Source organism: Pseudophryne corroboree, assembly GCF_028390025.1.
Source record: "Pseudophryne corroboree isolate aPseCor3 chromosome 7 unlocalized genomic scaffold, aPseCor3.hap2 SUPER_7_unloc_9, whole genome shotgun sequence".
NCBI classification, from domain to species: Eukaryota; Metazoa; Chordata; class Amphibia; order Anura; family Myobatrachidae; genus Pseudophryne; species Pseudophryne corroboree.
The window spans coordinates 117540-133943 of record NW_026967618.1 but is presented as its reverse complement, the minus strand read 5'-3'; the positions used below and the strand labels follow the sequence as shown (position 1 = coordinate 133943).

At 53.6% G+C, this 16404-nt stretch overlaps 1 protein-coding gene across 1 annotated transcript in view; it reads right to left on the bottom strand.

Moving 5' to 3' along the window:
- CDK15 (cyclin dependent kinase 15) overlaps window positions 1–16404 on the bottom strand; it is a gene marked incomplete at its 3' end in the record, with an annotated part of 538867 nt that overhangs the window by 483314 nt on the left and 39149 nt on the right. Inside the window, exon 2 of the mRNA XM_063950471.1 lies at window positions 2496–2527. Coding sequence (XP_063806541.1) covers window positions 2496–2527 — 32 coding nt within the window. The remainder of the gene's footprint in view (window positions 1–2495; window positions 2528–16404) is intronic.

Here is a 16404-nt window from a genome sequence, read left to right as displayed (position 1 = left end):
CTCCACCCTGCCTGTTCCCTTTCCTCCTCTACCTGTGTCCCCACCCCGCCTGTACCCATTCCTCCCCTACCTGTGTCTCCACCCCGCCTGTACCCTTTCCTCCCCTACCTGTGTCTCCACCCCACCTGTACCCTTTCCTCCTCTACCTGTGTCCCCACCCCACCTGTACCCTTTCCTCATCTACCTGTGTCTCCACCCCACCTGTACCCTTTCCTCCTCTACCTGTGTCCCCACCCCACCTGTACCCTTTCCTCATCTACCTGTGTCTCCACCCCGCCTGTACCCTTTCCTCCCCTACCTGTGTTCCCATCCCGCCTGTACCCTTTCCTCCCCTACCTGTGTCCACACCCCGCCTGTACCCTTTCCTCCCCTACCTGTGTCCCCACCCCGCCTGTACCCTTTCCTCCCCTACCTGTGTCCACACCCCTCCTGTACCCTTTCCTCCCCTACCTGTGTCCCCACCCCACCTGTACCCATTCCTCCCCTACCTGTGTCTCCACCCCGCCTGTACCCTTTCCTCCCCTACCTGTGTCTCCACCCCACCTGTACCCTTTCCTCCTCTACCTGTGTCCCCACCCCACCTGCACCCTTTCCTCATCTACCTGTGTCTCCACCCCACCTGTACCCTTTCCTCCTCTACCTGTGTCCCCACCCCACCTGTACCCTTTCCTCCTCTACCTGTGTCTCCACCCCGCCTGTACCCTTTCCTCCCCTACCTGTGTCTCCACCCTGCCTGTGCCCTTTCCTCCTCTACCTGTGTCCCCACTCCGCCTGTACCCATTCCTCCCCTACCTGTGTCTCCACCCCACCTGTACCCTTTCCTCATCTACCTGTGTCTCCACCCCACCTGTACCCTTTCCTCCTCTACCTGTGTCCCCACCCCACCTGTACCCTTTCCTCCTCTACCTGTGTCCCCACCCCACCTGTACCCTTTCCTCCTCTACCTGTTTCTCCACCCCGCCTGTACCCTTTCCTCCCCTACCTGTGTCTCCACCCTGCCTGTGCCCTTTCCTCCTCTACCTGTGTCCCCACCCCACCTTTACCCTTTCCTCCTCTACCTGTGTCCCCACCCCACCTGTACCCTTTCCTCCTCTACCTGTTTCTCCACCCCGCCTGTACCCTTTCCTCCCCTACCTGTGTCTCCACCCTGCCTGTGCCCTTTCCTCCCCTACCTGTGTCTCCACCCTGCCTGTACCCTTTCCTCCCCTACCTGTGTCTCCACCCTGCCTGTGCCCTTTCCTCCCCTACCTGTGTCCCCACCCCACCTGTACCCTTTCCTCCTCTACCTGTGTCTCCATCCCACCTGTACCCTTTCCTCCTCTACCTGTGTCCCCACCCCGCCTGTACCCTTTCCTCCCCTACCTGTGTCCCCACCCCACCTGTACCCTTTCCTCCTCTACCTGTGTCCCCACCCCACCTGTACCCTTTCCTCCTCTACCTGTGTCCCCACCCCACCTGTACCCTTTCCTCACCTACCTGTGTCCCCACCACGCCTGTACCCTTTCCTCCCCTACCTGTGTCTCCACCCCACCTGTACCATTTCCTCCCCTACCTGTGTCCCCACCCCACCTGTACCCTTTCTTCCCCTACCTGTGTCCCCACCCTGTCTGTACCCTTTCCTCCTCTACCTGTGTCCCCACCCCACCTGTACCCTTTCCTCCTCTACCTGTTTCACCACCCCACCTGTACCCTTTCCTCCTCTACCTGTGTCCCCACCCCGCCTGTACCCTTTCCTCCCCTACCTGTGTCCCCACCCCACCTGTACCCTTTCCTCCTCTACCTGTTTCATCACCCCACCTGTACCCTTTCCTCCTCTACCTGTGTCCCCACCCCACCTGTACCCTTTCCTCCTCTGCCTGTGTCCCCACCCCACCTGTACCCTTTCCTCACCTACCTGTGTCCCCACCACGCCTGTACCCTTTCCTCCCCTACCTGTGTCTCCACCCCACCTGTACCATTTCCTCCCCTACCTGTGTCCCCACCCCACCTGTACCCTTTCTTCCCCTACCTGTGTCCCCACCCTGTCTGTACCCTTTCCTCCTCTACCTGTGTCCCCACCCCACCTGTACCCTTTCCTCCTCTACCTGTTTCACCACCCCACCTGTACCCTTTCCTCCTCTACCTGTGTCCCCACCCCGCCTGTACCCTTTCCTCCCCTACCTGTGTCCCCACCCCACCTGTACCCTTTCCTCCTCTACCTGTTTCATCACCCCACCTGTACCCTTTCCTCCTCTACCTGTTTCACCACCCCACCTGTACCCTTTCCTCCTCTACCTGTGTCCCCACCCCACCTGTACCCTTTCCTCCCCTACCTTCCCCTTTTCTTTTTCTCTACCTCTTACATTATATTTTGAATATCTGTCAAATAAAAACGTATTGAAGAAAAATGAAAAGAAAATCTTATTGGTTATGGTTACCACGGCAACACAATTATGTGATAAGCGTCCACCAATGGAAGCAGATGCAAACCTAGAATTCTGTACATTTACACTTACCTCTTCATAACCCGGATGTTTTTGCTTCAAACCTATTGATCGGAATAGAAAAAATGTAATTAGATTATCTTGAATAGTAAAACAAACGTACACTGTAATTCCGCTACTGAGGAACATTTATACCACATTAACATTATGAGTTACACTTTTATTGTGACATTATGGTATGTCTGCAGTTGTCATGGGAAACACATGTGTAAACAGGCGGAATAGTGTAAATATCTCCCCTCACATCAGACTCTCAGGGGCCCATAGCAACCACATTCTATCATTTCTCTATTGCATACTAGAAAATGATAGACAGAGGGGTAAATTTACTAAGCTCCCGATTTTGACCGAGATGCCGTTTTTTCATCAAAGTGTCATCTCGGTAATTTACTAAGCAATAATCACGGCAGTGATGAGGGCATTCGTAATTTTTTGCAAGTCCAAGAAAAAAATTACGAATGAATACACCATCGGTCAAAACGCGGCTGTTTAAGTATGAATCTCGGTAATTTACTAAGAAGTGCAAAGCAAAAAAAAAACAAACACTGCCGTGAAAAATTACAACTCGTAAAAAAGTGCTAAAAAAAAACAGACCTGCTTTTTTTTTCCGTGATTGGATAGGCATGCAGGGATCCATGAGATCCGTGCATGTATATCAGTGGGAAGGGGTGGGAAAGTTGTTATTTTATTAAAATAAATTGCGTGGGGTCCCCCCTCCTAAGCATAACCAGCCTCGGGCTCTTTGAGCCGATCCTGGTTGCAGAAATATGGGGAAAAAATTGACAGGGGTTCCCCCATATTTAAGCAACCAGCATCGGGCTCTGCGCCTGGTCCTGGTTCCAAAAATACGGGGGACAAAAAGAGTAGGGGTCCCCCGTATTTTTAAAACCAGCACCGGGCTCCACTAGCTGGACAGATAATGCCACAGCCGGGGGTCACTTTGATATAGTGCCCTGCGGCCGTGGCATCAAAAATCCAACTAGTCACCCCTGGCCGGGGTACCCTGGGGGAGTGGGGACCCCTTCAATCAAGGGGTCCCCCCCCCCCCAGCCACCCAAGGGCCAGGGGTGAAGCCCGAGGCTGTCCCCCCCCCATCCAATGGGCTGCGGATGGGGAGGCTGATAGCCTTTTGTGATAATGAAAAGATATTGTTTTTAGTAGCAGTACTACAAGGCCCAGCAAGCCTCCCCCGCATGCTGGTACTTGGAGAACCACAAGTACCAGCATGCGACGGAAAAACGGGCCCGCTGGTACCTGTAGTACTACTACTAAAAAAATACCCAAAAAAAGACAAGACACACACACCGTGAAAGTAAAGATTTATTACATACATACACACATACATACATACTTACCTTATGTTCACACGCAGGTCGGTCCTCTTCTCCAGTAGAATCCAAGGGGTACCTGTTGAATAAATTCTACTCACCAGATCGCGGGTCCCAGGCTCCTTGGGGCATCCATTTGTAATCCACGTACTTGCATAAAATAAGAAAACGGAAAGCCGAGCCACGAACTGAAAGGGGCCCCATGTTTTCACATGGGACTCCTTACCCCGAATGCCAGAAACCCACTCTGACTGATGTCTAAGTGGGTTTCTTCAGCCAATCATGGAGCGCCACGTTGTAGCACTCTCCTGATCGGCTGTGTGCTCCTGTACTGTATGACAGGCGGCACACGGCAGTGTTACAATGTAGCGCCTATGCGCTCCATTGTAACCAATGGTGGGAACTTTCTGCCCTGCGGTTGACCTAAAGTGACGTCACCGCTGAGCAGAAAGTTCCCACCATTGGTTACAATGGAGCGCATAGGCGCTACATTGTAACACTGCCGTGTGCCGCCTGTCACTCAGTACAGGAGCACACAGCCGATCAGGAGAGTGCTACAACGTGGCGCTCCCTGATTGGCTGAAGAAACCCACTTAGACATCAGTCAGAGTGGGTTTCTGGCATTCGGGGAAAGGAGTCCCATGTGAAAACATGGGGCCCCTTTCAGTTCGTGGCTCGGCTTTCCGTTTTCTTATTTTATGCAAGTACGTGGATTACAAATGGATGCCCCGAGGAGCCTGGGACCCGCGATCTGGTGAGTAGAATTTATTCAACAGGTACCCCTTGGATTCTACTGGAGAAGAGGACCGACCTGCGTGTGAACATAAGGTAAGTATGTATGTATGTTTGTGTGCATGTATGTAATAAATCTTTACTTTCACGGTGTGTGTGTCTTGTCTTTTTTTGGGTATTTTTTTAGTAGTAGTACTACAGGTACCAGCGGGCCCGTTTTTCCGTCGCATGCTGGTACTTGTGGTTCTCCAAGTACCAGCATGCGGGGGAGGCTTGCTGGGCCTTGTAGTACTGCTACTAAAAACAATATCTTTTCATTATCACAAAAGGCTATCAGCCTCCCCATCCGCAGCCCATTGGATGGGGGGGGGACAGCCTCGGGCTTCACCCCTGGCCCTTGGGTGGCTGGGGGGGGGGACCCCTTGATTGAAGGGGTCCCCACTACCCCAGGGTACCCCGGCCAGGGGTGACTAGTTGGATTTTTGATGCCACGGCCGCAGGGCACTATATCAAAGTGACCCCCGGCTGTGGCATTATCTGTCCAGCTAGTGGAGCCCGGTGCTGGTTTTAAAAATACGGGGGACCCCTACTCTTTTTGTCCCCCGTATTTTTGGAACCAGGACCAGGCGCAGAGCCCGATGCTGGTTGCTTAAATATGGGGGAACCCCTGTCATTTTTTTACCCATATTTCTGCAACCAGGATCGGCACAAAGAGCCCGAGGCTGGTTATGCTTAGGAGGGGGGACCCCACGCAATTTTTTTTAAGGATTTTACAGTGTTTAATTTAGAAAAAAAAAAAAAAAAATGAACCCCAGCACGGATCACACAGATCCGGCCGAGATTCATTGTAAAAAAGTCGGCAGTGTTTTGCTAATCACTGCCGTAAAAATAAAAAATAAAACACGAATGACATCGACATCGGAACAAAAGAAAAACCCGAATACGGCAGCTTAGTAAATCCGTCGTAACAAATTCAAAAAGTTGCAGTTTTACACTTTCGATGTCATTCGTGATTGAACTTTGACCTGAAACGGGAAAATACGAATGTTAGTAAATTTACCCCAGAATCTGTTCGTTGCTATGGGCAACATCACCACTTTAGTAAATTTACCCCTTACAATGGGGGGTTTGCGGCTACACGTGGCCGTGTTCAATCTTGGTCTATAACTTCCACTGAAATGTGTACAGTACCATAACTGTATATATATATATATTGTGACAAGAACACTGGGATAGTGTTTGAGGGCAGGTATATTTGTCCCAGGTTCTTGTCTTACATGTTTTAGAAAATGTTAACTTCTAGGAAAAATGCTTTTTGTTTTGTCTGAACCTTTTCAGTTTGCTGTAAAAGCTGGGTAAAGGCTCTGAGAGAGAGATAAGGCGAGTTCTAGACATTGGGCCCAGTTCGGGTCTTTGGCCTCACAGAGGGCTAATCAGGGTTTCAGCTGTGTAAGAGTGATATAGTGCTTCTAACCTGATTAGTATGGGCAGACTGCCTGGGAAGGCTGAGGGATCTGTGTGTGAGAGACACGCTTTCTGATGCAAGGGAGCTATACAGTATGTACTGAAGAACTCTGTGTTTTGTTTAGTGACAGTTAGGAATATCTTATGTTTAGTTAGTGCCGGACAGGCAAGGTATTTTTATTTTGGGGTTTGTTTTATTTTCTGTTTCAATAAAACTGGCCGGGGTCGGTTGTACCAGAAACTGGACTTGTGTTGTTCCTCAGCTGCTGCGGGCTGCCATATTCCCCAGGAAAAGGCGCCTTGCACCCCTACAGTGTTACAACTTGGTGGAGAATGCGAGCAACCCCGTTCTGCGCATAAGTGAAAGCAGCAGCTTTGTGAGGCCTGCAGAAAACGGTGGTTTATGCAGATACAGCCCAGTGTGAAGTTACTGAGACTCACCCCTGAGGGTTTGATATATGTCTTGGGTGAAAGCAGCTACAAAGCCGCCTGAAAAATCTGTCGACATGGAGGATCTGCTTAAAGCCTTGCTGCAAGCTACAGCGGCTCAGCAGGAGGCCAACCGACAGCAGCAGGTGGCAATGGAGGAAAATAGGAGACAGCAGCAGGTGGCTATTGACGAACTTTACCGGCAACAGCGTCAGGATAGAGAGGCCTTAACAGAAGTGGTGCAGAGCCTTGCAGCCCGGATTGGAGATGTGGCCGTCAGTGCTCCGACCAGCTCTAGTTCTATACGGGCCAGTCACTTCTTGCAGAAAATGACAGAGGCTGACGATGTGGAGGCCTACTTGACCACGTTTGAAAGGACTGCAGAGCGTGAGAACTGGCCAAAAGCACAGTGGGCCAGTCTGCTGGCACCTTTTCTGTCAGGTGAGCCCCAAAAAGCGTACTTTGATTTAAGCCCTGCTGAGGCTCGGGACTATGATAAACTAAAGACTGAGATCCTGACCCGCCTGGGAGTCACGCTGTCAGTACGAGCACAACGGGTGCACCGTTGGGTGTACGCCATGGAGAAGCCTCCGCGCTCTCAGATGCACGACCTTATTCAGCTAACAAAAAAATGGCTACAGCCAGAGACATTAACTGGTCCCCAGATGGTGGAAAGAGTCGTCATGGACCGCTACTTGAGATCTTTGCCCATGGTCCTGCGCAAGTGGGTGAGCCATGGAAACCCGGGTACTGCTGACCAATTAGTAGACATGGTAGAGCGGTATTTGGCAGCAGAGGAACTACTGATGACCACCCAGCAACCCATAGATCCTCGACAGCGCCCTTCAGTAAAGACTGGTAAGACTGTTCCGTGGGAAAACGTTGCTGGGCGGTTAAGAGAACGCAAGGCTGGAGAGACTGTAAACACTGGCCCTGGAGACAGGCCAATGGGGCTAGAACGGTCTATGTTGCCCAAACGGGTTGATAATCGTGTGGTTAAATGTTTTAGATGTGGTATGCCAGGTCATGTTGTTGCCAATTGCCCAGTCATGCAAGAACCCATGCAATGTGATGCTGCCTTTGAATGTCGCAGAATGTCTTTCTTTGCTAGGTTAGCCTGTACTGTGGTACCTTCACCTGAGCTGGAAAAACAAATGTGTGATGTGTTCTTAGAGGGTAACCGGGTAGAGGCCTTGCTAGATTCAGGAAGTTTAGTTACCCTCGTGAAAGCTGGGTTAGTGAACCCCTTAAAGGTCCAGCAAATACCTATTGGGGTAACTTGCATACATGGGGATACCCAACATTATGCCACTGCTGAGGTGAATATAGAAACTTGTTGTGGGTCAGCAATGGTTAAAGTGGGACTGGTCCCTACCTTGGTGCATGAGGCCATAATAGGGAGGGATTTTCCTCATTTTTGGAAACTGTGGGAATCACGGTTATCAACAGATGTGAGAAGTAAAAAGCCAGTTGATAATACCGGTGATTTTATGGATGTACGTGGGTCTTCGGAACTTTCTGGCCCTTTGCCTTTTGCTAGTTTGGCTGGGGAAGTGACAGATGGGGAGTCCAGTGAGGACCCTCTTGCCGGGAACAGAGACATAGTAGTTAGAACTGAAAGCGTGCCTGACCTGGAGGTAAAGAAGGATCTGTTTGCGTCTGAACAGTTAAAGGATCCTACCTTAATAAAGGCTAGAGAGAATGTTAAGATTGTTAATGGGGAACCTGTGGTACCAGGTGACAGGGTTACGTATCCCCACATGGCCATCTGTAATGAGCTCTTGTACCACATTGTCAAAAGGGGTGAGGATGTGGTAGAACAGCTGGTAGTTCCCCAGCCTTATCGGAGAACGGTACTAGATTTAGCTCATAGTCACGTTACCGCAGGACATTTAGGGGCAGAAAAAAACACTGAAAGAGTTTTACAAAGGTTCTTTTGGCCAGGGGTTTATAAAGAAGTGTCTGAATATTGTTCTTCCTGTCCTGAATGCCAGTATCATGCCCCTAGACCCCATTTCAGGAGCCCACTAGTTCCCATGCCTATTATAGAGGTCCCGTTTGACAGAATAGCCATGGATCTCGTGGGGCCCTTGTTAAAGTCTGCTCGGGGCCATCAGTATATCCTGGTAATTATGGACTATGCCACTCGATATCCTGAGGCTGTCCCTTTACGCACTATCACAACCAAGGCGATAGCTAAGGAGCTGGTGCAGGTATTTAGTAGAGTGGGAATACCAAAAGAAATTTTGACTGACCAAGGTACTCCATTTATGTCAAGGATCATGAAAGAATTGTGCAAGTTATTTAAGGTCACTCACCTCAGGACGTCCATCTACCATCCCCAAACTGACGGGTTGGTGGAAAGGTTTAATAAAACATTAAAAAGTATGTTAAAAAAGGTTGTTGAGAGAGATGGGAAAAACTGGGATTGTTTGTTGCCCTACTTGTTAATGGCCATCAGAGAAGTTCCTCAGTCCTCTACGGGGTTTTCTCCATTTGATTTGTTGTATGGTAGACACCCCAGAGGGCTGTTGGATATTGCCAAAGAGACGTGGGAAGGACAGCCCACTCCTTATAGAAGCGTTATTGAGCATGTAACACAAATGCAGGATAGGATTGCAGCCGTGGTACCTGTTGTCAGAGAGCACATGGAACAGGCCCAAAGTGCTCAACAGAGGGTCTATAACCGGAGTGCCAAGATACGGGAATTTGCTCCTGGAGATAGAGTTCTTGTTTTGGTACCCACTGTGGAAAGCAAATTCCTAGCTAAATGGCAGGGTCCATTTGAGATTAGGGAAAAAGTGAATGAGGTTAATTACAAAGTATACCAGCCGGGAAAGAGAAAACCTGAACAGATTTACCATGTTAACTTAATCAAACCCTGGAAAGATAGGTTGTCTCTGTCAGCGGAGCCTTGCCCTTCGGTGTCTTCACCCCGGTTGCTTCCCGCAGTGAAGGTGTCAGAGACATTATCAGCTGATCAGAACAATCAGGTTAAAGAATTTCTCATCCAAAATAGGGAGGTATTTTCAGAGCTGCCTGGCCGAACGACCATAATAAAACATGACATTGTCACAGAACCAGGGGTCAGGGTTCATTTAAAGCCATATAGGATTCCTGAAGCTCAGCGAGAAGCTATTTCTAAGGAAGTTAAAACCATGTTAGAACTTGGAGTCATAGAGGAGTCTAACAGTGAGTGGTCCAGTCCCATAGTGCTCATCCCGAAGCCCGACGGTAGCATACGCTTCTGTAATGACTTTCGTAAGTTAAATGAGGTGTCCAAGTTTGACGCATACCCCATGCCCCGTGTGGATGAGCTTGTAGAAAGGCTGGGAACAGCCAGGTTTCTCACCACATTGGACCTGACCAAAGGTTACTGGCAAATACCTTTATCTGATAGCGCCAAAGAAAAAACAGCCTTTTCGGTTCCGGAGGGGCTGTACCAGTATAAGATGTTACCCTTTGGGTTGCATGGGGCTCCAGCAACCTTTCAACGGGCGATGGATAAAATTTTGAGGCCCCATAGAAAATATGCAGCTGCCTATTTGGATGATGTGGTAATTCACAGTACAGACTGGGGGTCCTATTTGGTTAAAGTACAAGCAGTACTGGACTCAATCAGAGAGGCAGGGTTAACTGCTAACCCAAAGAAGTGCTGCCTCGCAATGGAGGAGGTCAAATACTTGGGCTTCACCATAAGCAGAGGTCTGATTAGGCCCCAATTTAATAAAGTTGATGCTATTCAAAACTGGCCTCGTCCAGTGAATAAAAAACAGGTAAGGGCTTTTTTGGGAATTACTGGGTACTATAGACGGTTTATTCCTAATTTTGCGACCACAGCGGTGCCGTTGTCAGACCTTACCAAAGGGAAGCAGTCAAATGTGGTGAAATGGAACCCTGATGCAGAAAAGGCGTTCCAAGCGTTAAAAGTGGCTTTGTGTTCACAACCGGTGTTGATAACACCAGATTTTTCAAAAGAATTTGTGGTACAGACAGATGCCTCAGAGGTAGGGATAGGTGCTGTGCTGTCCCAAACCAGAGATGGGGACGAACACCCTATCATTTATTTGAGTAGGAAACTCAATGAGCATGAAAAAAGGTATGCCATTGTGGAAAAGGAGGCTTTGGCCATTAAGTGGGCACTAGATACCTTGAGATATTACCTCTTGGGTAGACAATTCAGACTAGTGACAGACCATACCCCTTTAAAATGGATGGATGTAAATAGAGGCAAGAATGCTCGTGTAACTAGATGGTTTCTAGCGTTGCAGGACTTTAAGTTTACTGTCGAACATAGACCGGGAACACAATTGGCCAACGCAGATGCATTGTCTCGCATCTTCTGTTTGGGGGCTACAAGTGTTCCGGCCCCTAGGTCGAAACAGGGGAGGGGGATATGTGACAAGAACACTGGGATAGTGTTTGAGGGCAGGTATATTTGTCCCAGGTTCTTGTCTTACATGTTTTAGAAAATGTTAACTTCTAGGAAAAATGCTTTTTGTTTTGTCTGAACCTTTTCAGTTTGCTGTAAAAGCTGGGTAAAGGCTCTGAGAGAGAGATAAGGCGAGTTCTAGACATTGGGCCCAGTTCGGGTCTTTGGCCTCACAGAGGGCTAATCAGGGTTTCAGCTGTGTAAGAGTGATATAGTGCTTCTAACCTGATTAGTATGGGCAGACTGCCTGGGAAGGCTGAGGGATCTGTGTGTGAGAGACACGCTTTCTGATGCAAGGGAGCTATACAGTATGTACTGAAGAACTCTGTGTTTTGTTTAGTGACAGTTAGGAATATCTTATGTTTAGTTAGTGCCGGACAGGCAAGGTATTTTTATTTTGGGGTTTGTTTTATTTTCTGTTTCAATAAAACTGGCCGGGGTCAGTTGTACCAGAAACTGGACTTGTGTTGTTCCTCAGCTGCTGCGTGCTACCATATTCCCCAGGAAAAGGCGCCTTGCACCCCTACAGTGTTACAACTTATATATATATATATATATATATATATATATATATATATGTGTGTGTATTACCGCATCAGAGTAATGACCGCTACATTTACAGGAATATCCACCGACGGACACAGTATGCCCTGCCTATCCACCGGCTGACCCGGCATGTCCTGCCTATCCACCGGCTTACCCGGCATACCCTGCCTATCCACCGTCTGACCCGGCATGCCCTGCCTATCCACCGGCTGACCCGGCATGCCCTGCCTATCCACCGGCTGACCCGGCATGCCCTGCCTATCCACCGGCTAACCCGGCATGCCCTGCCTATCCACCGTCTGACACAGTATGCCCTGCCTATCCACCGGCTGACCCGGCATGTCCTGCCTATCCACCGTCTGACACAGTATGCCCTGCCTATCCACCGGCTGACCCGGCATACCCTGCCTATCCACCGGCTGACCCGGCATACCCTGCCTATCCACCGGCTGACCCGGCATGTCCTGCCTATCCACCGTCTGACACAGTATGCCCTGCCTATCCACCGGCAGACCCGGCATACCCTGCCTATCCACCGGCTGACCCGGCATACCCTGCCTATCCACCGGCTGACCCGGCATACCCTGCCTATCCACCGGCTGACCCGGCATGTCCTGCCTATCCACCGGCTGACCCGGCATGTCCTGCCTATCCACCGGCTGACCCGGCATACCCTGCCTATCCACCGGCTGACCCGGCATGCCCTGCCTATCCACCGGCTGACCCGGCATACCCTGCCTATCCACTGGCTGACCCGGCATGTCCTGCCTATCCACCGGCTGACCCGGCATGTCCTGCCTATCCACCGGCTGACCCGGCATACCCTGCCTATCCACCGGCTGACCCGGCACCCGGCATGCCCTGCCTATCCACCGTCTGATACAGTATGCCCTGCCTATCCACCGGCTGACCCGGCATACCCTGCCTATCCACCGGCTGACCCGGCATGTTCTGCCTATCCACCGGCTGACCCGGCATACCCTGCCTATCCACCGGCTGACCCGGCATGCCCTGCCTATCCACCGTCTGACACAGTATGCCCTGCCTATCCACCGGCTGACCCGGCATGTCCTGCCTATCCACCGTCTGACACAGTATGCCCTGTCTATCCACTGGCATACCCTGCCTATCCACCGGCTGACCCGGCATACCCTGCCTATCCACCGGCTGACCCGGCATGTCCTGCCTATCCACCGTCTGACACAGTATGCCCTGCCTATCCACCGGCAGACCCGGCATACCCTGCCTATCCACCGGCTGACCCGGCATACCCTGCCTATCCACCGGCTGACCCGGCATACCCTGCCTATCCACTGGCTGACCCGGCATGTCCTGCCTATCCACCGGCTGACCCGGCATGTCCTGCCTATCCACCGGCTGACCCGGCATACCCTGCCTATCCACCGGCTGTCCCGGCACCCGGCATGCCCTGCCTATCCACCGTCTGATACAGTATGCCCTGCCTATCCACCGGCTGACCCGGCATGCCCTGCCTATCCACCGGCTGTCCCGGCATACCCTGCCTATCCACCGTCTGACCCAGCATGTTCTGCCTATCTACCGGCTTACCCGGCATACCCTGCCTATCCACTGTCTGACCCGGCATACCCTGCCTATCCACCGGCTGACCCGGCATACCCTGCCTATCCACCGACTAACCCGGCATGCCCTGCCTATCCACCGGCTGACCCGGCATGCCCTGCCTATCCACCGGCTGACCCGGCATGCCCTGCCTATCCACCGGCTGACCCGTCATATCCTGTCTATCCACCGTCTGACCCGGCATACCCTGCCTATCCACCGTCTGACCCGGCATGTCCTGCCTATCCACTGGCTTACCCGGCATACCCTGCCTACCCACCGGCTGACCCGGCATACCCTGCCTATCCACCGGCTTACCCGGCATACCCTGCCTATCCACCGTTTGACCCGGCATACCCTGCCTATCCACCGGCTGACCCGGCATACCCTGCCTATCCACCGGCTGACCCGGCATGACCTGCCTATCCACCGTCTGACACGGTATGCCCTGCCTATCCACCGGCAGACCCGGCATACCCTGCCTATCCACCGGTTGACCCGGCATACCCTGCCTATCCACCGGCTGACCCGGCATACCCTGCCTATCCACTGGCTGACCCGGCATGTCCTGCCTATCCACCGGCTGACCCGGCATGTCCTGCCTATCCATCGGCTGACCCGGCATACCTTGCATATCCACCGGCTGACCCGGCATACCTTGCCTATCCACCGGCTGACCCGGCATGCCCTGCCTATCCACCGTCTGACACGGTATGCCCTGCCTATCCACCGGCTGACCCGGCATGCCCTGCCTATCCACCGGCTGACCCGGCAAACCCTGCCTATCCACCGTCTGACCCGGCATGTCCTGCCTATCCACCGGCTTACCCTGCCTATCCACTGTCTGACCCGGCATACCCTGCCTATCCACCGGCTGACCCGGCATACCCTGCCTATCCACCGGCTGACCCGGCATGCCCTGCCTATCCACCGGCTGACCCGTCATGCCCTGCCTATCCACCGGCTGACCCGGCATGCCCTGCCTGTCTACCGGCTGACCCGTCATGTCCTGTCTATCCACCGTCTGACCCGGCATACCCTGCCTATCCACCGGCTGACCCGGCATGTCCTGCCTATCCACCGTCTGACACAGTATGCCCTGTCTATCCACTGGCATACCCTGCCTATCCACCGGCTGACCCGGCATACCCTGCCTATCCACCGGCTGACCCGGCATGTCCTGCCTATCCACCGTCTGACACAGTATGCCCTGCCTATCCACCGGCAGACCCGGCATACCCTGCCTATCCACCGGCTGACCCGGCATACCCTGCCTATCCACCGGCTGACCCGGCATACCCTGCCTATCCACTGGCTGACCCGGCATGTCCTGCCTATCCACCGGCTGACCCGGCATGTCCTGCCTATCCACCGGCTGACCCGGCATACCCTGCCTATCCACCGGCTGTCCCGGCACCCGGCATGCCCTGCCTATCCACCGTCTGATACAGTATGCCCTGCCTATCCACCGGCTGACCCGGCATGCCCTGCCTATCCACCGGCTGACCCGGCATACCCTGCCTATCCACCGTCTGACCCAGCATGTTCTGCCTATCTACCGGCTTACCCGGCATACCCTGCCTATCCACTGTCTGACCCGGCATACCCTGCCTATCCACCGGCTGACCCGGCATACCCTGCCTATCCACCGACTAACCCGGCATGCCCTGCCTATCCACCGGCTGACCCGGCATGCCCTGCCTATCCACCGGCTGACCCGGCATGCCCTGCCTATCCACCGGCTGACCCGTCATATCCTGTCTATCCACCGTCTGACCCGGCATACCCTGCCTATCCACCGTCTGACCCGGCATACCCTGCCTATCCACCGTCTGACCCGGCATGTCCTGCCTATCCACTGGCTTACCCGGCATACCCTGCCTACCCACCGGCTGACCCGGCATACCCTGCCTATCCACTGTCTGACCCGGCATACCCTGCCTATCCACCGGCTGACCCGGCATACCCTGCCTATCCACCGACTAACCCGGCATGCCCTGCCTATCCACCGGCTGACCCGGCATGTCCTGCCTATCCACCGTCTGACCCGGCATGTCCTGCCTATCCACCGGCTGACCCGTCATATCCTGTCTATCCACCGTCTGACCCGGCATACCCTGCCTATCCACCGTCTGACCCGGCATACCCTGCCTATCCACCGTCTGACCCGGCATGTCCTGCCTATCCACTGGCTTACCCGGCATACCCTGCCTACCCACCGGCTGACCCGGCATACCCTGCCTATCCACCGGCTTACCCGGCATACCCTGCCTATCCACCGTTTGACCCGGCATACCCTGCCTATCCACCGGCTGACCCGGCATACCCTGCCTATCCACCGGCTGACCCGGCATGACCTGCCTATCCACCGTCTGACACGGTATGCCCTGCCTATCCACCGGCAGACCCGGCATACCCTGCCTATCCACCGGTTGACCCGGCATACCCTGCCTATCCACCGGCTGACCCGGCATACCCTGCCTATCCACTGGCTGACCCGGCATGTCCTGCCTATCCACCGGCTGACCCGGCATGTCCTGCCTATCCATCGGCTGACCCGGCATACCTTGCATATCCACCGGCTGACCCGGCATACCTTGCCTATCCACCGGCTGACCCGGCATGCCCTGCCTATCCACCGTCTGACACGGTATGCCCTGCCTATCCACCGGCTGACCCGGCATGCCCTGCCTATCCACCGGCTGACCCGGCAAACCCTGCCTATCCACCGTCTGACCCGGCATGTCCTGCCTATCCACCGGCTTACCCTGCCTATCCACTGTCTGACCCGGCATACCCTGCCTATCCACCGGCTGACCCGGCATACCCTGCCTATCCACCGGCTGACCCGGCATGCCCTGCCTATCCACCGGCTGACCCGTCATGCCCTGCCTATCCACCGGCTGACCCGGCATGCCCTGCCTGTCTACCGGCTGACCCGTCATGTCCTGTCTATCCACCGTCTGACCCGGCATACCCTGCCTATCCACCGTCTGACCCGGCATGTCCTGCCTATCCACTGGCTTACCCGGCATACCCTGCCTACCCACCGGCTGACCCGGCATACCCTGCCTATCCACTGTCTGACCCGGCATACCCTGCCTATCCACCGGCTGACCAGGCATACCCTGCCTATCCACCGACTAACCCGGCATGCCCTGCCTATCCACCGGCTGACCCGGCATGTCCTGCCTATCCACCGTCTGACCCGGCATGTCCTGCCTATCCACCGGCTGACCCGTCATATCCTGTCTATCCACCGTCTGACCCGGCATACCCTGCCTATCCACCGTCTGACCCGGCATACCCTGCCTATCCACCGTCTGACCCGGCATGTCCTGCCTATCCACTGGCTTACCCGGCATACCCTGCCTACCCACCGGCTGACCCGGCATACCCTGCCTATCCA